At 51.9% G+C, this 23,378-nt stretch overlaps 4 protein-coding genes across 16 annotated transcripts in view; 3 read left to right on the top strand and 1 right to left on the bottom strand.

Moving 5' to 3' along the window:
* Lrrc8a (leucine rich repeat containing 8 VRAC subunit A) overlaps nucleotides 1-2,490 on the top strand; it is a 29,135-nt gene extending 26,645 nt beyond the window's left edge. For all 3 annotated transcript variants that reach the window (XM_074053037.1, XM_074053038.1, XM_074053039.1), the window contains exon 4: nucleotides 584-2,490. In XM_074053037.1, the coding sequence (XP_073909138.1) occupies nucleotides 584-859 (276 nt within the window). In that variant the 3' untranslated portion in view covers nucleotides 860-2,490. The remainder of the gene's footprint in view (nucleotides 1-583) is intronic.
* A 2,781-nt stretch (nucleotides 2,491-5,271) lies between these two features.
* On the top strand, nucleotides 5,272-19,826 carry Phyhd1 (phytanoyl-CoA dioxygenase domain containing 1). Of its 7 annotated transcripts, none has more exons than XR_012440765.1 (12): nucleotides 5,274-5,392; nucleotides 5,620-5,692; nucleotides 7,640-7,798; nucleotides 10,482-10,557; nucleotides 10,706-10,753; nucleotides 12,811-12,866; nucleotides 12,952-13,014; nucleotides 13,783-13,804; nucleotides 15,952-16,080; nucleotides 16,189-16,305; nucleotides 16,952-17,128; nucleotides 17,235-17,596. XR_012440765.1 is itself a non-coding variant. In XM_074053074.1 (12 exons), coding segments are annotated over exons 1-12 (891 nt in total). In that variant the 5' UTR covers nucleotides 5,281-5,372; the 3' UTR covers nucleotides 19,660-19,826. The 7 variants fall into 7 exon arrangements, 6 of the variants coding, with proteins under 6 accessions (XP_073909177.1, XP_073909178.1, XP_073909175.1 ...); XM_074053074.1 differs by lacking the exon at nucleotides 17,235-17,596 and adding an exon at nucleotides 19,659-19,826 and having other exon boundaries at nucleotides 5,281-5,392; nucleotides 17,002-17,128; XM_074053072.1 differs by having other exon boundaries at nucleotides 5,322-5,392; nucleotides 17,002-17,128.
* Nucleotides 19,827-19,937: 111 nt separating this feature from the next.
* Dolk (dolichol kinase) lies at nucleotides 19,938-21,983 on the bottom strand. Its single transcript, XM_020187336.2, has one exon. It carries the CDS (start codon nucleotides 21,675-21,677, stop codon nucleotides 20,061-20,063), a length of 1,617 nt encoding a protein of 538 aa, XP_020042925.1. The 5' UTR covers nucleotides 21,678-21,983; the 3' UTR covers nucleotides 19,938-20,060.
* Nucleotides 21,984-22,046: 63 nt separating this feature from the next.
* The window catches only part of Nup188 (nucleoporin 188), a 42,279-nt gene continuing 40,947 nt past the window's right edge, over nucleotides 22,047-23,378 (top strand). For all 5 annotated transcript variants that reach the window (XR_012440756.1, XR_012440757.1, XM_074053029.1 and 2 more), the window contains exon 1: nucleotides 22,047-22,114. Coding sequence is in view for 3 of the 5 variants with exons in the window: in XM_074053029.1 (XP_073909130.1) it covers nucleotides 22,083-22,114 (32 nt within the window). In the remaining 2 variants the exon portion in view is untranslated. The remainder of the gene's footprint in view (nucleotides 22,115-23,378) is intronic.

Genomic DNA, 23,378 nt, shown 5'->3' with positions numbered 1-23,378 from the left:
GGAGTTAAGGGAGTGGAATTTTCTCAGCATGCGCCATTCATTTTCAGACATTGTTCTTTTTTTGGTGGTACCGTGGTTTGAACTCAGGGTTTTAAGCTTGGTTAGCAGGTGCTCTGCCACTTGAGCCATACCACCAGCCCCAGAAATTGTTCTTAAGCCAGGCAGGACCAATAGCCTGGTCCTCAGTGAGCCTTGGGATAGGGGGTGGGTGGAATAGGTTATAACTGCCAGTGTGATTCGCCTCTTAGGGCGCCAGATGCTAGGAGCCTGGGAGGACCAGACAGACCCACCCTGCCCTCTCAGAGCCCACAGTCCAGGGGTGACAGATGGAAGGAATAGTGCTGTGAGAGAGGACGTGGATGCTATGGGACTCAGAAACTCAGGAAGGCTTCCTAGAGGAAGTACTTGTAGACAAGACCTAATGTACAGGTGGCTGTTGGCCAGACCTTGTCTCAGATTATGCCCGTGCTAGGCTCCTGAGGAGCTGAAGTGGGGACCAGAGACGATACAAGCAGGCAGGAAAGCTCAGAGGCCCTGTCCCAGTTGCATGCACCTTACCATGGCCCTCTGCTCCTCCCCACAGATTGAGGCGCTCCCCCCAGAGCTCTTCCAGTGCCGGAAGCTGAGGGCCCTGCACCTGGGCAACAACGTGCTGCAGTCGCTGCCCTCACGGGTGGGTGAGCTGACCAACCTGACGCAGATCGAGCTTCGGGGCAACCGGCTGGAATGCCTGCCTGTGGAGCTAGGCGAGTGCCCGCTGCTCAAGCGCAGTGGCCTGGTGGTGGAGGAGGACTTGTTCAACACACTGCCACCTGAGGTGAAGGAGCGGCTCTGGAGGGCCGACAAAGAGCAGGCCTGAGCCAGGAGCAGCCAGCAACAGAACCCCCATGTGTCCTCAGGCCGGGCAGGCAGCCCTGCTCCTCCTAGGACTCGTGGACAGCCAACCCAGGCTCAGCAGGCAGAGCCCAGGGCTGGGCATCAGCTAGGACAGGGTGAGAGGATAGCGTCTGAGGGGCTGGCCCCTTTTCCCTCTGAGACTCATGCCCTGTGGGGCAGGTACCTGCTGGAGAGACCAGAAACCTCACCAATCTCAGTATGTGGACAGTCAGGGTCTCCACCCTGGGGGCATTTCTGTCTCGGAGGCCCTGTGGTAGTCACTAGAGGCCCAGGGACAGTGACTTAGCTCATGGTATTTATTTCCCTCCACCTCCCACCTCCTCCCTCCAGATAGCATACACATTCCCAAGAAAGTTCAGCTCCCTGGGAGTATTTAAGGAACATGGGCAGTGTTTCCCCTTTTCCTTTTTGGGTGATGCTGGCAGAACTGGGTACCCATCCAGACTTGGGCAGAGTGGCTAGGACAAGCCAGCTGCAGGACAGGCACCCCATGGCACCAGGCTGAGCTCTGCTGGCAGATGAAGAGCAGGCTGCAGGTGAAAGGCCAGGCCTGGGCTTGCCCCATCAGTTTTTGTGGCAGTTTTAGAGTTTTAAGTCAAAAAAAAATTTTTTTTTGTTTCATTTTGTTTTTTAAGTTTTGCAAATTGATGGTTTGGGTATTAAAAAGGGGGAAAAAAAAAAAAAGACACTAAAGGCCAGTGAGTCAGAGTCTCAGGTGGAGTGACAATTCCCCTTGAACAAGGTAGCAAAACATTGAATTGTATTTCCTTTCCCTGGGGCACAGGGTGCAGGGTGTCTTCCCAATCTGACATGACATGATCTTGGTCCAGCAGTTCTGTTTGTTCCTGTCTTCTCTTGGGGCAGGGACTTTATTTTTGTTTTTTTTATTTTTTAAATTGTAAAATTTTTTTTGTCTTGTTTTCTTTCTCCTCCATGGGTCTTGGTAGGCACTTATTTTTGTGGCTGTCAGCCAAAGGGAATGTTCTGGAGCTGCCAAGAAGAGAGGAGACTTGGGTTGGCTAATCCCCAGATGATTGGTGCTCCATCCTCCCTCCCCTCCTTGCCTCCACACGCTTCCATGCAGTGTTAAGGAGCCTAGAGTTGCTGCTTCACCCAGACTGTTTCCCTACATCATGTGTCATGGTGTTTGCTTACACCACCACTCACTCACCTCCCCTCTGCTTCTTCCAGTGGCCGTGTTCTGGTCCTTCATAAAGAGCAGAATTTTAGAGGCGGACTGGGCACAGGGAGGTCACTGCTGGGAGGGTAGGCTCCCCAGTTTTTGGTTCCGAGCCAGCTTCTGTCCTGGATGCCTGGTAGTGGGAAGCTACCCTGCTTTAGATCAATCACTCGGGTCCCCACTTTAGAAGGGTCCCCGCCTTAGATAATCCCGTGGACACTAAGGCACGTTTTAGCGTCTCTTGTCTTAATGATTATGTCTGTCTGTCCATTTGTGTTTTCTGTGTTATGTCATTGGATGTAATCCTCAGAAACGATGCACACTAGCCTCTGACAGCCACAAAGCAATCCGTTACATGTGGGTCTGAACTTGTAGACTCAACTCAAATATCAAATAAATCTATAACACAAGTAGCCTTTGGAGGTCTTCCTGGAGGGCTGGGGACTTCCTCACTTCTCTGAAGTCTGCTGATCCCTATCAGCTATTGTCAAGGGACAAATTCTTGGCCACCTGCAGAATCGCTCTGCTCATCTCTCTGCCCTGTGAAACTCGGAGCTCCCAGAGGCAGAGGTTGTGAGCTGGATGGAGCACCTGTATATGCCAGGAGCAGGCCCTGGCAAGGAATCCCACAGCAGATTCATTCTTTGCCATCCCAGTTACCTGTGGTTTGGATCCGCAAAAGATTTGATGGTTTGAGGCTGGAAGAGGCCACTGGAATGTTAACCAATATCAAAGGTCCTTGTCCCAGCTGTCGTCCTGTGACTGAGGCTAGGTAGGTCTCTTCCCTCCTGTGGCTTCTATGTCCCCATCTGTACAATGGGACTTCCGCTCTGTGCTCTCAGAGGTCCTTTCTGATTCCAACAAGTCCCAGGGCTCTGCAGAGGTGGGGTTGAAAGTCACCAGGTGGTGGTGGGGGACAGTTCTTCCATTTATTTATGTGAGACTTTCATTTACCTCAATTGTAAAATGAGAATAGTAATGGCAACTGGCAGAATTGTTCTGAGGAGCCAGGCACTGGTGACTGTCACCTGTAATCTTAGCTACTCAGGAGGCAGAGATCAGGAGAATTGAGGCTCAAAGGCAGCAAATAGTTCTCAAGACCCTATCTCAAAAAAAGGGCTGGTAAGAGTGGCTCAAGGTATAGGCCCTGAGTTCAAACCCTAGTACCACCAAAAAAAAAAAAAAATTGCAGAATACCTAAGACTGGATTTTTTTGGGGAAGGGAGGTGCCTTGGGAACCCAGGGCCTTCAATGTGCTATGCAAGGGCTCTGTCATTGGGCTACCCCTCAGCCCCTTGGGTAGTTTATGAAGGAACACTTATTTTGGCTCAGTTCCACAGGCTGGGGGTCCAAGGTCTGGCAGCTGCACTCAGTGAGGGGCTTGTGCTGCTTCATAATATGGCAGAAGAAAAGGCACACCCTAAGACAGTAAAAGCCACAGCAGCTAGCCTTACCCTAACCCATTCACGAGAAAGGCATTACTCCATTCCTTAGGGCAGACCCAGATACCTCCCACGGGGCCCATTCCCCGCACTGCTGCCTTACAGAATCAAGGTTCCAACAGATGGGCCTTTGGGGTACACCATAGCATGTAGGTAATGGAGTTTTTAGCTGAGGGCCTGGCACCTAGTATCCAGTAAACAGTCTCCTATCTTCCTCTTCATCCAAGGCGCCTTATGCTGGGTGGACTTGGAGCCCTACAGCAGAAGTCTTTGGGTGAGGAGGAGAAGCCATTGTGTCTGTTTTTTGCTTTCAGTGAGGAGGCCTGAGTTGTTTGGGCACCTTCTCTCACATAGGCCAGGGCCTGTCCTTCCTTCCACTGGACTGACCTCTCAGGCCTGAGCCACTCTCTCTCCATCTTCTGCCTCTTGTTGTGAGCCACTGACAGGGGATGGAGCAGCTGGAGCTGAGGCACTCTAGAAGACCCCCTTTTGTACCTCCATACTGGAGGTCTTGATCTCCTATCTAGTCTGGTACCCTCCCCTCCCCTAGCCTTAGGGCCTTTGAGCCAGCGCTGGAAGATATGTAGCTTGTTAGCATCTGGAGAAAATGATGTGGAAACACCACCCACCCTCTTCCCAAAAGCCAGCAGAATGAACAGGGCGGAGGCTGGGCCTCTCCTTCCTTCGACCCCACCCATCCAGGCCTCTCTGCTCCGCCTAAAACCACAGTGGTGGGCTTTTCTCTGGTGACAACAGCAACTTGGAAAACTTGGGGAAGCTCAAAAAATAAAAAAATCAAACCGAAAACTTTCACATTCTACCCTGAAGGGCTCCTGCTAACATTGGGTGAACCTGTTGGGAGGCGCTTCCTAGGTGCTCGGCCCTGGCCTGAGCTCCTTATCAGCACTGAGGCAGTTACCCTTGGTCACTATTCACAGGGGTCCTCCTGTTATTCCTTGCAGAAAACAAGGGCTGGGACTCAACCCAGCCTGCCTCACTGAGCCTCTGACACCAGCCTTTGGTGGGGTCCCCTAGACAGTTGTTGGCTCAGCATGAAGGGGCCACTGTGTTCCTGGCACTTGGTGGGTGTCTATTTGCTGCATCAGAAGGGCCTAGGGACAGCTGGGAACAAACCTTGCCGCATGACTGTCCTCCCCCACGAGCCCCAGGAGCCCCTTGGTCTCAGCTGTCCCTAGCCCTCCGGAAGCCAGGACAGCTAAACAAAGCAGCAGCTCCCAGCAGAACCTGACCTAGGGCCAAGGCTCTGGAAGGCTGAGCAATGTCTCCTCACTCATTTCTGAAACACTCTGTCCCTTGGCCATTCAAAGTGTTATTTCTGGGAAGGCCAAGGACCAGTTTTTCAAAGCTGAAGGGCCCTATCAATTGTGGAGGCCACAGGCAGTTTTAACCACCCTGCCAGCCCAGCTTGTGTCAATAATTGGCCTCTGAGGGTGGGAAACGGACATCCCCCTGCCTCATTCTGAAGACCCAGGCCCCACTCCCCACCCCCTTCCCTTCCTAAGACAGTCCTCATCTCCATCTTCCTAACGCCTGGAGGGTTTCAGCTCAGAGCTGGAGGGACCCAAACGGTTCTCCTCGAAGGACTTTTTCCACCTGTGGAATGCAAAGCCACTCAGGGCCAAGTCCCCTGCATGTCCCCACACCCATCTTACAACACACAGGTGCTGATTCCAACTTTCCTCACTTGAGGTCCACAGAAGGGCAGAGATTAGTCACAGCTAGTGGTGGCATTTGGACTGTGACCTAGGTGTCCTGGCAGCCCACCTATATGCCTGCCTCCCAGAACACACTCCTGTTTTCTGGAAAGAAACACAGGAAAGCCATTACATACCATGAAGGAGATAGGAGAGGGGTAATCCTGGATTAGGTGGGGGCTGAGCTGGGGCAGAGATCAAGCCCTTATCCAAGGGCAGAAGCAAGGGGGAAGCAGGCTGGGGCTTAGGGTGGAGGGCAAGGGTTGGCCTTTGTGTGTTTGGGGAGAGCTCAGGGGAAGGACTGAGTATTCTCCAGGTAGGAAAGAGTTAAGTCCTCTGGGCCTTCAGTAGGCTACTCTCCCCTCCTGAACTTTTTCCTCCCCAGTAGGCGTAATACCCAGAGCTACCAGTGCTTGACAGTCTCCATGGCTTGCCTGAGCCTCTCACAGCTCCAGAAGGTAGGAGCGTGCAGGGCTGGGTGTGGGAGGGTCTGGTAAGTAGGGGTGGGCTTCTAGTGGCTTCTGGAACTCAGAATGGACACCCCCTCACCCTACCTCCCACTCTCCTACCCCCACCGACAGCCATTTTACAGAGGACACCGAAGCCAGAAGGGTGGGTTCCCCACTCTCCCACCCCCACCGACAGCCATTTTACAGAGGACACCGAAGCCAGAAGGGTGGGTTCCCAGGCACAAGCTGTAACTTTTGCACACACAGCCTGAGGCATTCGGGTCACAGGACCTGGTGTGTGTGTGTGTGTGTGCACGTGTGAGACCTGATGTGTGTGTGTGTGTGTGTGTGTGTGTGAGAGAGACCTGGTGTGTGTGTGTGTGTGTGTGTGTGTGTGTGTGTGACCAAAACCAGAATAAAGCATTCTGATCAGCCAGTCCAGCTGGCATAGGGACCCTGGACCAGGTCAACATTTCAGGTCCACTGTTAGTCCAAATATGAAAGGTTAACGCATGGGAACTAGAGACACAGACTATGATAATCACTCATAAACATTCCTACATACACCAAACCTGTTTCTGTTATGGTATATGGCCCTAGAGTCCTTGTTCCAAAGTCCATCCTATGGATGGGGGTGTAGCTCAGTGCAACATTGATCCTCAACAGAGACAGAGAGAAGAGAGGACAGGAGGGGAGGAGAGGGGAGGGGAGGTGAGAGCAGAGGAAGAAAAGAAAGAAGAGAAAGACTGGAGATACGGTTCAAGTGGTAGAGTGCCTGCCTAACACAAGCACCAGCTCCTGAGTTCAAACCCCAGTACTGACTGACAAAAAAAAAAAAAGTCAGAAGATCCAGTCCATCCTCATAGCTGACAGTGCAGGGCAGGCAGGCCCTGTTTTCTAAAGGCAGCCCCTCTGGATAGTCCAAAAGTCAGAGAGCAGATCACTTGTCCAAGTGGCCAAATATTCATTCCTAGCCAGCTTTTTTTTTTTTTTTTTTAACCTCACAGTACATCAGGAGCAAGTCCCTTGTCAATGTTTTTCTACATGATTTTTGCAGGGATTTTGTTGTTTTTAAAGTGTTTGGAAGAAACCCAGAGCCTCCTTATGTACTAGGCAGGCGCTCTCCCACTGAGCTACATCCCCAGCCCTGCAGACATTCTTTTTCTCCTTATCTCTCTCAACAGTTCTCAGAATAAGAGGGGTAGAGGTAAGTCAGAATAAGCCATCTGTTTTAACCCCCACCGGCTCCCAGTGTACTCAGGAGAAAGCTCAGCCCCTGCCGCCCTCTTCTAGCCCTCCCCTCTTTCTGTGCTCCTTTCCAGTTCCTCTCAGTCTTCCCAGTTCCCTCTGTCTGGAATGCTCTCCCCTGTCACCTCTACTTCCCCATATACTGTGGTCCCCTATAGATGTCACTTCAGAGCTGTGCCAAGACTCTTCTTCCTACCAGATTTACATTAGATGCTTCTGCCTTCAGTTCTCAAACCCTGCCCCCTCTCTCCCTGCACTCAGTTCAGTTTGTGATGATGTAGTTACCTGAGTGACAGTTGGTGTACTGTTGGTTTCCCTCACTAGACTGAGCTCTGTGAGGGCAGGGACCTTGGCTAGCTCGTTCATAACTGTATCTCCAGCTCCTAAAACCGTGTCGCATATACGGTAGACACTCAATCAGTAGCAGTGAAATAAACGGATAAGGTTGTATTTGCATGTGACCTGAGCCCACGTCAGGGCAAGAGCGTGGACAGCCTCCCCTTCCCCTTCCTCTTTCCTAAGATCCAAACAGCCGATACTGATGATACTGATGCTACTCACTGAGCACCAGGCACCATGTCCCTAGCTGGAGCAATCAGCAGGACACTTGGTCTCACCTTCACACAGCTTCCTGTTTGGGGCGACAAGCATGGGTCATAAGGAATGTTCGAGAGCAGAGGGAAGCCTGAGTCTTGTTCCTGCCTGCAGTTCCAGGAGGATGGATTCCTGGTGCTGGAAGGATTCCTGTCTGCAGACGAGTGTGCAGCCATACAACAGAGGATTGGTGAGATAGTGGCTGAGATGGATGTCCCTCCTCACTGTCGCATAGAGTTTTCCACCCAGGAAGAGGAGCAGCTTCAAGCCCAGGTAGTGACTGGGGCAAGTGAGGACAGGATGTGATCTTTGATGACGGCTCAGTTGCCAGCCAGAGCAACAGCCTGGAAGGGATTAGGTCCCAGCCTCCCACGTGCCAGGCCCCAGGCTAAGCACCTACGTGCATTCTTTCTTCACTCCTCACTGTGAACTTACAAGGTAGGCATTATAGGCCCCACTTGACAGGTGGGGAAAGTGAAGCTTGATCACTTGCCCCAAGCACACATTGGTAGAGTCAGGATTTGCACCCAGCTCTGATACCAAGAGGTGCTGCTGGTCACTTCTGTGTTGTTCTTCCTCAAGTTCTCCACTGACAAAGGCCATCTTTGTGACCAGCATCTCAGAATGAGCCTTGTGATTCTGGTGGGCCACCATTGTGAGTCTTATCCCCCAACCAGACCAGAACTCTATAGTTTGAGATGGAAAGGTGGTTCTCCCACCCAGTTCTCCTAGCCCTTCATCATCTGGATTTGGAAGTGAGTGCTGGAGCAGCAAGGTCTGGTGTGTGTTGGGGGTGTGTATGGGGGGGGGTCACACACACCGAAACTGAGGAGCTCCTGGCATCTTGTGGGCACAGAGGGAATTACAGCACCAGAAGGTTGGTATCCTGGGGAATGGGGAGGATGGGTTAGTTTTCTCCACGTTGCTGGTCTCCTTTGGCTGCATGCCTGCCCTCCAAGTGAGGAAAGTGGAGAGAGTGGTCCTGTGGCCAGAGACAGGTCCACCAAGGACTCTGAGGAGTGAGGGGGATGGAATGTTATACCCCCACAGCTCCCTTCTGAGACTGTTCCAGAGACCACGGATTATCGGGAAAGGAAGGATGCTAGAAGAAAGTACCCAGAGGGTCTCCAACTTGCAATGGTTCAGCTTAGGATTTTTTGACTTTATGATAATATGTGAATGATGCACTGTTAGTGAAACTGTACTTCAACTTTTATTTTCTTTCATTTATTTTTTTGGTGGCACTGGAGTTTGAACTCAGGACCTCATACTTGCTGGGCAGGTGCACTCCCACTTGGGCTACTCCACCAGCCTTATTTTGTGAAGGGTTTTTTCAAGATAGGGTCTCACGAACTACTTGCCCAGGCTGGCTTCAAACCGCGATCCTCCTGATCTCTGCCTTCTGAGTAGCTAGGGTTACCGGTGTGAGTCACTGGTGCCCAACTGTACATGGAATTGTAAATGTTGATCTTTTCCATCATAATATCATGGGGTAGGATATGACACTGGAGGCCATAGGATGCGCTCTTGCTATGAGGGTCAGTGGCAGTCAGCAGCAGCTCCCAGCCAGGCAGCCTCACTCATAAGGGAAAACAACCCTCTGTTGCCAACTTTTTTTTGGATATCATGTTTTTAATTTTATTTTCCCATCATGTCTACGAAACGCCCATCTGTGTCTCCTGTACAACCATTCTGCTTTTCATGCTCAGCATAGTACTCAAAAAATTACGTGAGTCAGGTGCCAGTGGCTCACGCCTGTAATCCTAGCTACACAGGAGGCAGAGATCAGGAGGATCACGGTTCAAAGCCAGCTGCAGGCAAAGAGTTCACAAGACCCTATCCTGAAAAAAAAAATTGCAAAAAAGGGCTGGTGCAGTGGTTCAAGCAGTAAGAGTGCCTGCCTAGCAAGCATGAGGCTCTGAGTTCAAACCCCAGTGCTGCAAAAAAAAAAAAAAAAATTTACATAAGATACTCAACACTTAATCTTATAAGATAGGCCTTGCCCAATGTTCTGAACACGATTCATGTAGATTAGGTAAAACTGTGATGATCTTCTCCTTGCTGTGACAAAATGCCTGAGAAAACAATTTAGGGAGGGAGGACTTATTTTGGCTCATGATTTCCCCCATTGCTGTGAGCCTGTGGTGAGGCAAAGCATCATGGTGGAGAGGGTATAGTGGAGCAGAGCTGCTCACCTCATGGTAGCTGGGAAGCAGAGAGAGAAAGGGACCCAGTGACAAGCTATCCCCTTCAGCTGGGTGCCTGTGGCTCACGCCTGTAATCCTAGCTAGTTGGAAGCAGAGATCAGGAGAATGGAGGTTCAAGACTAGGCTGGGCAAATAGTTCATGAGACCTTATCTCAAAAATATCCAACACAAATCACAGCTGGTGGAGTGACTCAAGTGATAAGAGCACTTGCCTAGAAAGCACAAGGCCCTGAATTCAAGCCCCACTATTGCAAAAGAAAAAAAAATGCATATATATATCCTTCAAAGCCCTCCAGTGACTTACCTCCTCCAACCCGGCCCCACCTCTTTACAGCCCATTCAGGTATGAAGGACTCACTGGATGACATCATTGATGGAGTTAGCTCCTTCATCATCCAATCACCAATAGTTAGCAATCACCCATAGCGCCACCAGCTGGGACCAAGCCCCCAACACATGAGCCTTTTGGGGAGATGCTTCATATCCAAGCCACAAGAGTAGATTAGGTGTGTTGAAGTCATTTTTGTTAGTTTGTATGTAACTGAAGAGCACCTGTAATATTTCCAAGAAATCCCATGTTTCACAGCTAATTCAGGCTGTGCTTTGTGCTTCCAGGCACTTGGGCTCCTATCCACTGCCTGTGCCACAGGCCCCTGTGGGGCAGCAGCACCTGAATCTGCTCCCCTCTTTGCCAGGCTCAGCTCTGACCCCTGGATGTGCTCTTGTCCCTCCCATGTCCCCTTCTGCAGGGCAGCACAGACTATTTCTTAAGCAGCGGAGACAAGATTCGATTCTTCTTTGAGAAAGGCGTTTTTGACAAGAAAGGTTTGGAGCTGGGGCCCTCACGTTCTGAGGGAGGGGCTGGGGGAGGGCTGGACGTGGGCTCTGCTCTCCAGGACTGGGAGGCCCTGAGGCCAGTTTCCCAAGGGACCCTGCCTTCCATTTCTGCCTTTACCTGTTCTTTGTGCCGCAGGAAATTTCTTGGTCCCTCCAGAGAAATCCATCAACAAAATTGGCCATGGTGAGCAGAGACCTGGGGGTGCAGGAAAGAAAATGGGGGAGCAGACCGAGCGCCTAGGAGACTTAAGATGAAATCCCTTGGGAAGTTAGCTGATGGACACACAGCCTTTGTGGCCCTGGCTCCCCTCTGGCCTCGGACTCCTACGTGGTCTGATGCTAATCCCATGACACTGCCTCTCAAGGGGAGAGGACTCCGCTTGAGTGCTCCCCACAGATAGGCCTAGGCCGGCTCCTCTACTCTACTGCCTGCCTGGGATGACCTGCCACCCAGGCACAGGGAGCTCCTGGTTCAGCTGCTTAAGGAGCACTTGACATTTTGAGACCACAAAAGCAAGTAGGATAACTTCACTTTTTTTTTTTTTTAGGATCACACATTGTAATTTATTTTCTAGACTGCTTATTTTTTATTTTGTCTGAATCAACTTTCCTTCTAAACCAGAATTCCTATGAACAGAGTCATAGACTAGTTTTTATTTTTGTTTTTGGTGTAACTAGGGTTTGAACTCAAGTCTTCATGGTTTCTTTTTTCTTTTTTTTTTTTGGAGATGGGGGTCTGTGTGTGTGTGTGTGTGTGTGTGTGTGTGTGTAGTATTGGGGTTTGAACTCAGGGCCTACACCTTGAGCCAGTCCACCAGCCCTTTTATTGTGTGAAGTATTTTTTTGAGATAGGGTTTCATGAACTATTTGCTTTGAACCTCAATCCTCCTGCTCTCTGCCTCCTGAGTAGCTAGGATTACAGGCGTGAGCCACCACCACCTGGCTGAGATGAGGTCTGCTGACCTATTTGCCTAGGCTGCAATCCTCCTGATCTGCCTCCCAAGTAGTTAGGATTACAGGCATGAGCTGAGCCACTGGTGCCCAGTTACTTCTTATTTTTAAACTTGAAGTTACATCATGATAGCTTATAAACAAGTTGTGGCAAAATCCTTATGTCATAAAAGGTACTATCATAACCATTTTTGTTTTTAATTTTTTTTGGCAGTACTGGGGTTTGAACTCAGGGTTTTGTGCTTGCTAGGCAGGTGCTCTACCACTTGAGCCACTCCTCCAGCCCTTTTTGTTCTGGTTATTTTGGAGATAGGGTCTCCTTTCATCTTTTTGGATCAAAATGCTCCTATTTTCAGCCTCCCTTGTAGCTTGGGATGACAGGTGTACAACACCACACCCCAATTTTTTCTTTTCAGGCGGGGTCACAGGAACTTTTTGCCCTGGCTCTGGCTGGCCTCCAATTGAGATCCTTCTGATCTCAGTCTCACAAGTAGCTAGGATTGCAGTCAGGAGCTACCAGCGCCCTGCTTTTTTCTATTTTCTTTCTTTCTTTTTTTTTTTTTTGTGGGCCTGGGGTTTGAACTCAGGGCTTCCCACTTGCAAAGCAGGTGCTCTACTGCTTGAGCTACACCTCCAGTCTTTTTTTGTTTTAGTCCTTTTTTTTTTTTTTTTGAGGCAGGTTGTAGCTATATAATGTAGGTGTGCTGGAATTACAGTTGTGTGCCATAATACCCAGCTCCATCGTAACTATTTTATAGTGTATGATCAGTGGCATTAGTTACATTCAGCCCTTGGTTTTTTTTTTTTTTGTAATAACCATAATAATAGCAAACACTAATAATGAGCGGCCATCCCTTGCCAGGCCCTGCTGCATGTTCATTAGCCCACTGAGTCTACAGGGCAGGGAGGCAGGGCTGTTCCTCTCATTTCCATTTTACAGAGGAGGACTCTGAGGTTCACAGAAAGTCTGAGTTCACACAGAGGAAGTGGCAGTGCTAAGATCATCACCAGTGATAACCCTTGGAGTTCTTTGTGCCCTGTGAAGGTGGGGAGTCAGGATTGGAGTGAGGTTCCCGGATGACCAGAAGATGAAGATTGGTCATGGGTGGTATGGGGCCTGAGGTGGGGGCGAAGGTGTCTGTGGATCCATTACTTGATTATAAATAAACTTAAAGTTCAATGCACCCCAAGTAGGTAACAATGTCAGAGTGAGGACTGAGTCTAGTGTCCAGGTTGTGGGAGGGAAGCATGAGGCTGAGGCTGGCCCATGAGCCCTCCTCCATCCCACAGCTCTGCATGCCCATGACCCTGTCTTTAGGAGTGTCACACATTCTCCCAAAATGCAGGTGAGCAGAGGTGGGATGAGGGCAACAGGGTGGGCCAGCCGTGTGTGGGGGGCAGGCTGGGAGTGTGACTTTTGCCCCCTTCCAGGCCTTGGCCAGAAGTCTGGGCCTTCAGATGCCAGTGGTGCTGCAGAGCATGTACATCTTTAAGGTGAGCCCTGCGTCCTCCCTAGGCCTCGGTTTACCCTGTGTGAAATGGGCAGACTGTGCATACAAAGCAGTTTCTCACCTTTGGCCAAGAGCTGCAGGAATTCTTGCTAAGTCAAGTTGGTCTCTGACTAAGGGGCCTCACGCTTAGTTGATGCTCAGTTAAAATTCGGTGGTGAGGAGGCAGAGATCAGGAAGATCACAATTTGAAGCCAGTCCCAGGAAAATAGTTCCATGAGATCCTATCACGAAAAAAAACCTATCACATAAAAAGAGCTGGCAGAGTGGCTCATGGTATAGGCCCTGAGTTCAAACCCCAGTGCTGCCAAAAAAAACAAAAAAATTTGGTGGTGAGGAAAGAGGGGATCCATAGGACTCCCTGTTCCGCTCTTTGGTATTGAAATACTCTACCTTCTCTAAGAAACCTTCTAAATCCCTGGGGAAATAGGGATTTAGCTCTGGTTTTGGGGCAGAAAGGCTCAACCTCTGGCCTGTCATAGCTTGTCCTTCTAGCCCTCACTTGGTTCTGCTTGGTGATCTTGTTGGGAAGGTGTGTGCTGTCTCCCTTATAGACTGCCAGCTCCTGCTGGGCGGGTGGTTTCTCTTTGCATCCCTCCTGGGCCTGGCACACAGGCCAGCGGTAGGTGTGCTCAGTTACTGGGTGTTGATGTGGAACCAGGTAGCCAGGGTGGCAGCTCCCTGCAGGTGTCAGATTCAACCCTGCTCCTCCTGCTCTCTTCTGTTCTCAGTAGGCCCTTCCCCTCTCTTGCAGCAACCTCACTTTGGCGGTGAAGGTGAGCTAAAAACAGGCTCCAGGGCCCAGCAAAGGCCATGGGTGGAGATCCAGGACATCAGTGGTGGTCAGGTGTTTGGAGGAAGGGAAGGCGCTTTCTGCAATTTCTGTGGGGAGGAGCCTGGGCCCTGGGAGGAGGAGCCACCTTCCATTCCTGCCTACAACAGGACTGGGAGGAAGCCCTTGAGACTTCAGCACAGAGTCCCCAAATCTCACAGAAACCCTTAGCTGCTTAGAAATACAGATTCTTCACCAGGCGCCAGCGGCTCACGCCTGTAATCCTAGTTACTCAGGAGGCAGAGATCAGGAGGATCACAGTTGGAAGCCAGCCCAGGCAAATAGTTCATGAGACCCTACCTCGAAAAAAACCTATCACAAGAAAAGGGTTGGTGGAATGGCTCAAGTGGCAGAGCACCTGCCTAGCAAGGTTGAGGCCCTGAGTTCAAGCCCCAGTACTGCCGAAGGGAAAAAAAGAAAGAAAGAAATACAGATTCCTCAACCCCATTCCTAAGATCTTCAGCTAGAAGGTCGGCACAGGCCTGGAAATCTGTATTTTAGCAGCTCTCTGGAGGATCAGTTAAGCATGGAGTTCCCTGATCTGTTCCACAGCCTATGGGATGCACAGATAGCATTAAAGATTGCATGGTGGGCAATTAGCCATTTCTGCTCAGGTGACAGAGAGCCCCTTACTGGCAGCCCAAATCTGCCTCCTGTGACTGCCCTGTCTTCCCTGAAGGATGGCCGACCCCCTCCCTGCATCCACTGTGTCTGAGTCCAGCACCCCCAGCTGATTCAGCCATTGCCCTTCCAAAGACTTTGGAGCCCCACCATCGGAACCCTCCTCTGGACCCTTTTGGGGTTCCCAGTGTCCCTCTTGAAGTTCAGTGTTTAGAGTACACACAGTTACCCAGAAAAGGTGCAGGTGAGATCGGCACCCTCATTATTTTGTTACTGTCAACTAAGCTCCTTTGTCCATTGGTTCTCCATCCTGGCTGTGCCCCAATATCATACAGGGAGGTTCTAAAAAATGGATGCTTGGTCATAATCATCCTTCTGCTTTGCCCCCAACTTCCCAATCTTTTTTTTCCTGTACTACTGGGGATTGAACTCAGGGCCCTGCACATGCTAGGCAAGTGCTCTACAAATTGAACTACACCTACAGCCTTTTTTTTTTGGGGGGGGGGTGCTAGGGTTTGAAGTCAGGACCTTGTGCTTGTGGCAGTTTTTTTGTTTTGTTTTTGGAGACAGAGTCTCATTATTTTTGCTTAGGCTGGCCTGAAACTCTGGTGTCTGTCTCCAGTGTAGCTGGAATTACAGGAGTGAAGCACCATGCATGGCCTAACTTCCAAATCTTTTCTTTTTTTCTGGAGGTACAGGGGTTTGAACTCAGGGTCTACACCTTGACCCACTCCACCAGCCCTTTTTTTGTGATTTTTTTTCGAGGTAATTTCTCCTAAATATTTGCCCAGGCTGGCTTTGAACTGTGACCTCCTGATCTTTGCCTCCTGAGTAGCTAGGATTATCATGTGAGCCACTGGCACCTGGCTCAGCTCAACTTCCCAATCTTATGCCACTGGGTGGGCAATCTGGTGACTGGAATCTGTTCATCCCCAGTTAAGAATAGTAGCTTTAGGTGCCGATGCCTCACACTTGTAATCCCAGCTACTCAGGAGGCAGAGATCAGGAGGATCATGGTTTGAATCCAGCCTGGGCAAATAGTGTGTTGAGACCCTACCTTGAAAAAAACTTATTAAAAAAAAAGGGCTGGTGGAGTAGCTCAAGGTGTAGGCCCTGAGTTCAAGCCCCAGTACCACACACGCAAAAAAAGAATAGTAGCTTTAGTTACCCAGCTGGGATTAAGCAATAGCAGCTATTTTTTAGCAGTCACAGGGTTGGACCCTATACTAAGCATTCTACTACTCCTCCAGCAACCCCTTGAGGTAGGTTAGAGTTGGGGTCATTTTACAGTTGAGGAAATGAAAGTTTTGAGAGGTGAAATGTCTTGCCCAGAGTCCCTGCACTAGGAAGTGGTGAAAGTGTAACTGGTGATAGGAAGGCTTGCCTTGAGGGCTCCACTAGGACTAAGGAGTGGGAAATGGGGCAAGGTGAGGTGGGGCCAGGCTCCTCACCCCCTGGCGGTTCTGCCAGTCTCCCCTCACCAGGATGCCTCCTTTCTGTACACGGAACCCCTGGGCCGGGTGCTGGGCATGTGGATCGCAGTGGAGGATGCCACGCTGGGGAACGGCTGCCTCTGGTTCATCCCTGGCTCCCATACCAGTGAGGACCCTACTTTTCCTTGTCCACCCTGCCCCCACCCTGCTCCCCCCTCCCCCAGAGAGAGGGACCTGGTGCAGAGGGGGGCTAAAGGCTCATCTTGGCCTGTAGGTGGAGTGTCGAGAAGGATGATCCGGGCCCCTGCTGGCTCAGTGCCTTGTACCAGCTTCCTCGGGTCAGAGCCAATCCGTGATAATAGACTGTTTGTGCCCACACCAGTGCGGAGAGGTAGGAAGGACATACAGCACAGGGAAGCAAGGGACCGTGCCCGAAGATCTGCGCTTAATCTACCACCTAGTGTCTACAAGGCTCCCCTGATGCCACCTGAGGGCTGTGAAGTCACAAAATGGGAGAGGTGGGGCTGGTAGGGCACTGGGAAGTTAGGAAGCAGTGTGGTTACCAGCAAGTTCTCCCAGACTGCTATTTATGGGCAAATGATTGGATCTCAGAGCCCCATTTCCCCCGAAGGTAATGTGGATAAGCAGTGAGATGCTGTATTAAGGATGTTTACAGAGAATCCAGGAGGCCCACAGCAAGTACTAAATGAATGCCAGGAAATAGTGCCTGCTCTTCCTTATGGAAAAGAGAACACTGAGGTCCCACTTAGTGTCACCAGGAGGTCCCAGCTGACTGGCATAGTACAGAGGGCTTCTCCCTGACCCAGCCTACACAAAGGGAGGCCCTTTGTAAGCTTGCCTAGCAAAGCAGGCCACAGTTGAAGGGATTTGATCCAGGGGAACCCATGTGAAATGGTGTAGTCTGAGATCCTGGAGCACGCTGCAGGTGCTGGAGCGTCCAGGGATGGGAATGGAGATGGATGGGGACACAAAATGATCAGAGAAAGGAAGGCTATATCCCTTTTTGCCCTGGGAAGAAGGAGGCTGTGCCGTGCAGATGGTGTTCTCTGGCTCATGTCCCCTCCAGGGACCTTGGTCTTGATCCATGGAGAAGTGGTACACAAGAGTGAGCAGAACCTCTCAGACCAATCACGCCAGGCCTACACTTTCCACCTGATGGAGGCTGCTGACACAGTCTGGAGTCCAGAGAACTGGTAGGTGGCAGGGTGGGGCCATGTGCCCCAGACAGTTCCCTGAAGAGGCCCTGAGGGCTGGGGGAGTAGTGGTCCTGGCTGCTCAGTGTCACTTCATCCTCTGCAGGCTCCAGCCGACAGCTGAGCTTCCCTTTCCTCCACTGTACACCTAGAGGCCCTTGCAGAGCTGGTGTGGTCCCCTCTGGGTGAAGCTGTGGACTGTCAACACCAGAGCCTCCAGCCTGCAACTGAGTCACATCCCCCTCCTGGGCTTTCCTTCTGCAGACATGCAGGAGAGAGGCAGAAGTGACAGGGCACAGCCCCGGCGGGGTGGGAGACTTCCCGATATCTTTGTCTCTCTGCCACTCTACTGCTCTTTGAAGTCGCCTCTTGGCTGTAGAAAGGTTCTGGTCAGTTCTCATTTTTCTCTCAGGTGGTACTCTGAATAGCATGGTATAACACACTTAATAAAAACGACTTTCCGATGCAGCTTCTCCATCAATCCTTCTTTCCCAAGCAGCCTTGCTGTCTGGATGAGAGCCTGGTGTGTGGTTTACATGATTTTATTTTGTTTTTTGAACTCAGGGCCTCATGCTTGCTAGGTGGATGCTCTACCGCTCAGGCCACTCCACCAGCCCTCCATGATTTTAATAACTGAGTAACATTAGTGGGCACTCACTAAAGCTCTGTGCTGCACGTTTTACCCTATCTCACTGAATCCTTACATGGTTATCTGTGTTTACAGACGAGGGAGCTGAGTGAAGCAAAGGGCCTGAGTCACACAGCTGCTCATTTGTCCAGCAGGGTCAGCCCCATCCAGGACTAAGCTCTTAGCCCCTATATGCCCGGTCCTCTGCTGGGAATGGGAAAGAAGCCCAGGGTGAGGAACCAGTCCTGGGTTGTGACTTTGCCTTTGAGGCCAGCCTGCTCTCTGGTCTCAGGCCAGGCCATTCCTTTCTTAAGGCCCATTTTCCTACCTGTGCAACAAGGGGGCCAGATTAGAGCCTTCGAGGGCCACTGCTGCTTGGGCATGCTTGGAAGGCAGTCAGACCTTCTGGAAGAACTAACAAATTCAAAACCTGGTTAGCTGGCCCAAAACTTGCAAGCTGGGATCTGCTGGCTGATTCCAGTCTGAGTATGTATTTTGTCTGGACCTCAATGTTTTTATAACTTTTGGGCTGGGGGTGGGCTCAGTGGTGGGGCATTTGTCTAGCATGCATGAAGCTAGGTTTGATCCCTAGTAATGCAAAAAACAACCACAACGAAAACTTTAAAACTCGTAATAATCCAGGCTTCTAAGCTTCCTTGAATGAGTGGGAAACTGAAAACATTGGCTCAACACATTAACATCTGTGACTACTGGCTACAACTGCCTTCTTTTCTTCCTTTCTTTTTCTTCAGTAGTGAGGGCCCAGGGCCTTTCACCTGCTAGGCAAGTGCTCTACCTCTGAATACCTGCATCACATCTACACCCTGTATCACCTGCCTGGCTTGGACAGCCATATTTGTGGCCTGGTTTAGTATTCTATCCACTGTACAACCCATAGGAGAGCCTATTCCCAAGGCCACCCAGGGAGTTGGTGGTCAAAATTGGTGCTCTTTCCCTAACATTTGGCCGCCTCCTTTGGTACACAGAAAGGAAGAGGCTGGGAGAAGACAGTCTTTGTTAATCTCCGCTGATCCACCAGAGGAATGTCTCAGTGCTCTGCTCTGAGGCTAAGGGCTTGGCAGTGATTACCAAGCAGAGGCACCACCTCCCTTAGAGCTCCACTCCTGGCTGTTGGCCTTGGTGGTCCAAAGTTCTCATCTCTCCTCCTGCTAGGCTGGGGGAGAACCCTATCTACCGTAGGACTCCTGCTGTGCTGTCTTTCCACTGCTGAAAATGTTCATCCATTCAGTGAACTGTGGAGTTCCTACTAGGGGCCAGGTTCTGTACTAGCCCTGGGGAATGTGATGGGAAACAGGCAGGGAAACAGAGCCTGGCTGGAGCTTTCACTCCTAGTGGAGCCATTTTGAACTTTCAGGCAACTCCGTGGATCAGTCTAGGCTCTGCTACCTGAAGAGACGAATACAAGTTTGGACAGGACTGGAATTGTAAAAGGGTCTTCTCTGACAAGAAATCAATGCTATTGGGCACCTCCTGGTCCATCACTCCTCTCAGTCAGACAGCAGAGGTGGGGTGGGGGTGGCTGAAGCAGGCCCTCAGCCCAGCAGCTGATCCTTTCTTTCCCTCCAGCCCTGCCACACAAGCAAGCTGACCCATTGTTCCCTTCAGTTCTCCCTAGCCTGAGGGGGAGAGACCACACGCACTCACTCACCTCTTTCTCTCTTGGGTTTGAGTGCAGCCAGGAGAGTAAACTCTGGTTTCCAAGTACAGCCCTGTTTTGCCTTTTTGCTGAGACAAGGACTGATCTTGGGTTATAATGACATTTTCCCTTACCAACTGCTTATCATGGGTGGCCACAGGCTGGATACTTCACTCATTGTGTCATCTCACTGGATCCTCCCAACATTCAGTGAGATGTAGGCTGTCATTTTTCTCATCTTACAGACAGGAGACTTGAGACTCGGACTGGAGAAGTGACTCATCTAAGGTCACCCAGTTAAGAAGTCGTGTGGCCAAGGATTCTGACCAGATTAATTTGACACCAGACTGTGAAGCATTAACCATTATGTTCTACCACTCCAAGGTCCACTCTGTTCCCCCACATCCCACCTCACCCCTGAAACTATAAGGAAAGAGGGGGCTCTAGGGCACACTCAAGTTCTCTGAGTTGTATTATCCTTTAGCCTTTTTTCTTGTTAAATATCAGCAGAACTAAAACCAGGAGAGTTTTGCTTTTTTTATTTTAAGTCTGAATCAACTGAAAAACCAAATCTGCCTTTTATCCCTGGACTCATCGTGTCCAAGTGGCTAGCAGCTGTGGGGACCACTCTCCCCACATCCCATTGGCTAAGCCATCAGCAGTATCAGGAGGTAAAGCGGCAATAGGAGATTGTCCATCTGCGTGGTGTATGCTTCCAGGAGAGACACAGCACTGATGGACCCCAAAATCCAAGCATAGCTGTAGTTCAGATCCACTCCACTGTCAAAGATTAAGATCAGAGCCACAGAAATCATCTGTGCAAATATAGATGTCATGGTCCCCTCGAAAGTCTTCTTGGTTCCAGGCCAGCGGATCTCCCCCAGGGTGCTGCCAAAGATGGAGGCCACGGTGTCACCCACCCCCACAGCTAGGACCCCAGCATAGGGGACTAGGGCCCTTGCTCCTCCCAGGCTGCCCTTCTGTGTGCAGGGTCTGGGGATTAGCCAAATGGGAAGAGACATGCCCAGGAGCAGGTAGATGTGTGTCAGGATAAGTGGTCCACTGTCTCGCTCATCCAGGAAAAGTGACAGGAGGCTCCGCAGAGTGTGACCCAAAGGCTTGATGCGGAAGTAGCGCACATACTCCAGGAAGATGAAGACTGCCAAACATACAGTGGCGGCCACGTGGAGCAGAAGCCGGTCAAAAATGATACCTGGAATGTAAGTGGCTACCACAATGAAGTGGAAATACTTTCGAGCGATGGTGGGGGCTTGGTGCTTCTTGGACTCGGAAGATGACCGCTTGGCATTCTGGTAAAACACCACCAGGCAGGCCAAGGTGGCCAGCAGAGACCAGTAGGCTAGGAGGTAGATGCGGGTTTCTGTTTGGAAGAGGAACTGAAGAAGCCAGAGCAGGGGGTTCCTGCGAATGAGCCAGTGCAGCCAGGGGAGAACCACACCAAGGCCCAACACACAGGTCATGAGGTGGAAGAAGATGGAGGAGGCCCAGGTGCCTGAGTCCATGAAGACAAAGAGGGTACTGAAGAAGATACCCGTGAGCACCATTCCCACCACCACCACTAGCAGGAAGAAGTCCTCTGGGTCCCCCTGGCTCTCTACCACAGTCAGAGAGCGCTTGATGAGCTGGTTGAGGACGAAGCTAATGGCACCCAATACCAGCAAGGCCTCCCCAGGCGTGAAGCAGCGGGGCAGAAGGTACAGCAGGATCATGTTGAGATACACAAAGATCAGCAGGACTTCCAGGACCTCGATCACCTCACCCACACCGAGTGAATGCTTCATGATATAAATGATGACGCCTCCTGCCAAACCGGAGATGGCACAAGTGTTGGTGGGCAACGGGCGAGTGATGCCCAGCGCCAACACCGAGGAGAAGAGGGCTACTGCCATGCCAGTGGCTGCCACCACGATGCCAAAACGCTCGAAGTACGGGTTCCCTGCAGCCTGGCAGCGCTCCTTCATGACCAGCCCAAGCAAAGGCATGACCATGGAGGCAGGCAGCAGGCCACTGTTCGCCGATGTGCGGAACTGGAAGACAGCGTTTCCCTGCTGGAGCAGCCGGTCCCACTTGTACTGGACGTAGAAGGCCTGCACTGCGAGAGCCAAGGCGCACCACGAGTATCGGTCCCACACCGCCGCGTGGATGCTCAGCACCACTGCGAACACCACTGCAGCCTCTGCCAGCACCGGCCCGCTCAACGGCGCCCCGGGCTCGGGGGCTGGGGGAGGGCACTCTCGGGTCATGTCTCCAGGCCTGGGGCTCCGGGGAAGCAGGGGTGATTAGGGACGCCTTGGACTCTTAGCCCCTCACCCCGCCAAGGAAAGGGCAGAAGCTTCAGCCAGCAACCTTCTCCAGTTTCGAGGAGGGAGCTCCCACGTAGGTCACTTCGCTGCCCCGGAGCTGGCGCCGGGTCACCCTCCACCTCCTTCAACCTATAGGGTAGACGCCTTCACTCCACTGTCACAGCCTCCACCGCCTTGGCCGCAAATCCCTCACTTCGCCCGGCATCGCCATCTGGGCTCCGCCCCACGACGCCGTCATGTGATAAGTAGCCCCGCCCACACGTCCAGCAAGGGGAGGGGCGCGGTGGATGGTCACGTGGGCGCAGCGTCTGGGGGCGGGGCCGAGGTGCGCGCGCGCGCGCGAAGATGGCGGCGGCCGCCGACGAGCCGTGTGTGAGGTGAGGAGCGGGCCGAGTCGGCAGAGGTGTCTGTGAGGGTCCGGTTGGAAGCTGAACGGGAGCCCGACGAGAGTTGGGAGAGGGATGCAATGGCGGTGGCTGGACGAGTCCCGGCTGGGTGGACGGGCACCGAGACGGGAGACAGTTATAGACCAAACGGTCCCCGCGCGCGCGGATCTGAAGGCACTTCTCCAGCAGTGGGCCGACTGCTGTCCCCTTCCCCTCAGCGCCTGGCCTCGGGTCTCCTTACCCGGGTCCATTTTCCTGCCCTCCGTCTCCCTCCGGCGCGTCCCCCGGCGTCCCCCCCACCCACGCTTCCTTGTCCGGCGCCGACGCTCCCTCGAGGCGCGCCGGGGCACTTAGCTGTCGCCTGCGGGACCCTCACCGGTCCCCCTGCAGTCTCCCCGCGAGCCGCCCGGCCGCGGGTGGGCCCTGCCCGTGCCTCGCGTCCTCCCCTTGGGCTTTCGTTTGGAGTCGCGTTTCGCGTCCCTGCAGTTTTTGCCGTCCTCCTCCGCGCATCTTTCATCGTGCATTGATTCAGCCGGCCGACATGCTCAGGTCCTCCCCGACATTCCGGGCGCTGTACTAGGCTTTTGGGACGAGAAGATGAGTAATTTAAGAAACGAAACACAGTTGTCCCTTGAAGGGCGGTTATTAGCGCCAGGCCCTGGGGAATCGCTTTCCAGGCGCTGTCTCTTCAGTTCTCCCAAGTCCCAGGGGCGCCTCCGTAGGTAGCCCGAGAGCAGGTGAGGATTCAGAGGGAAGGAAGGCTGTCCGACTCCAAAACCATAGCCAGACCACGTCCATCGTGCACCCTCCTAAAGTTAAACGTCCCTGTCACTTCTTGTTGCCTGTGCCAGCAATGTTTTCCCTGCTTTTTTTTTTTTTTTTTTTGGTGGTGGTCAGGGGTTCTACTGGGATTTGAACTCAGGGCTGCACACTTGATAGGCAGGCGCTGTTTGAGCCATGCCTCCAGCCCGTTTTGCTGTTCAGGAGATAGAGTCTCACTTTTTACCCAGGCCGGGCTGGACCGCAACCCTATTTTAAGCGTCCCACGTTGCTGGGATGACAGTTGGGGGTTACCACAGCCAGCTTTTTTTTTCCTGTTTAGGTGGGGTCTCAGAAACGTTTTGCCAAGGCCGGCCTGCCGCCTTGATCTTCTCTATCCTCCCATTCTCAGCCTCCTGAGTAGTTTGGGATGACAAGTGCACTAACCACTGGCAGCTCTTGGTTAAGTTGGGGGTGGGGGGGTCTGTGAACTCTG

This window comes from Castor canadensis, chromosome 13 (assembly GCF_047511655.1).
Source record: "Castor canadensis chromosome 13, mCasCan1.hap1v2, whole genome shotgun sequence".
Classification (NCBI taxonomy): domain Eukaryota; kingdom Metazoa; phylum Chordata; class Mammalia; order Rodentia; family Castoridae; genus Castor; species Castor canadensis.
Note: the sequence above shows the minus strand (reverse complement) of the source record. Positions and strands in the feature narration are given on the sequence as shown.

Coding starts and splice junctions, on each gene's coding strand:
- Phyhd1 (XM_074053072.1), top strand. CDS start 5,373: ATGAAGGAGATAGGAGAGGG. Junction 13,015..13,782: donor AGAGCATGTACATCTTTAAG/GTGAGCCCTGCG, acceptor CCTCTCTTGCAG/CAACCTCACTTTGGCGGTGA. Junction 13,805..15,951: donor ACCTCACTTTGGCGGTGAAG/GTGAGCTAAAAA, acceptor CGGTTCTGCCAG/TCTCCCCTCACCAGGATGCC.
- Dolk (XM_020187336.2), bottom strand. CDS start 21,677: ATGACCCGAGAGTGCCCTCCCCCAGCCCCCGAGCCCGGGGCGCCGTTG.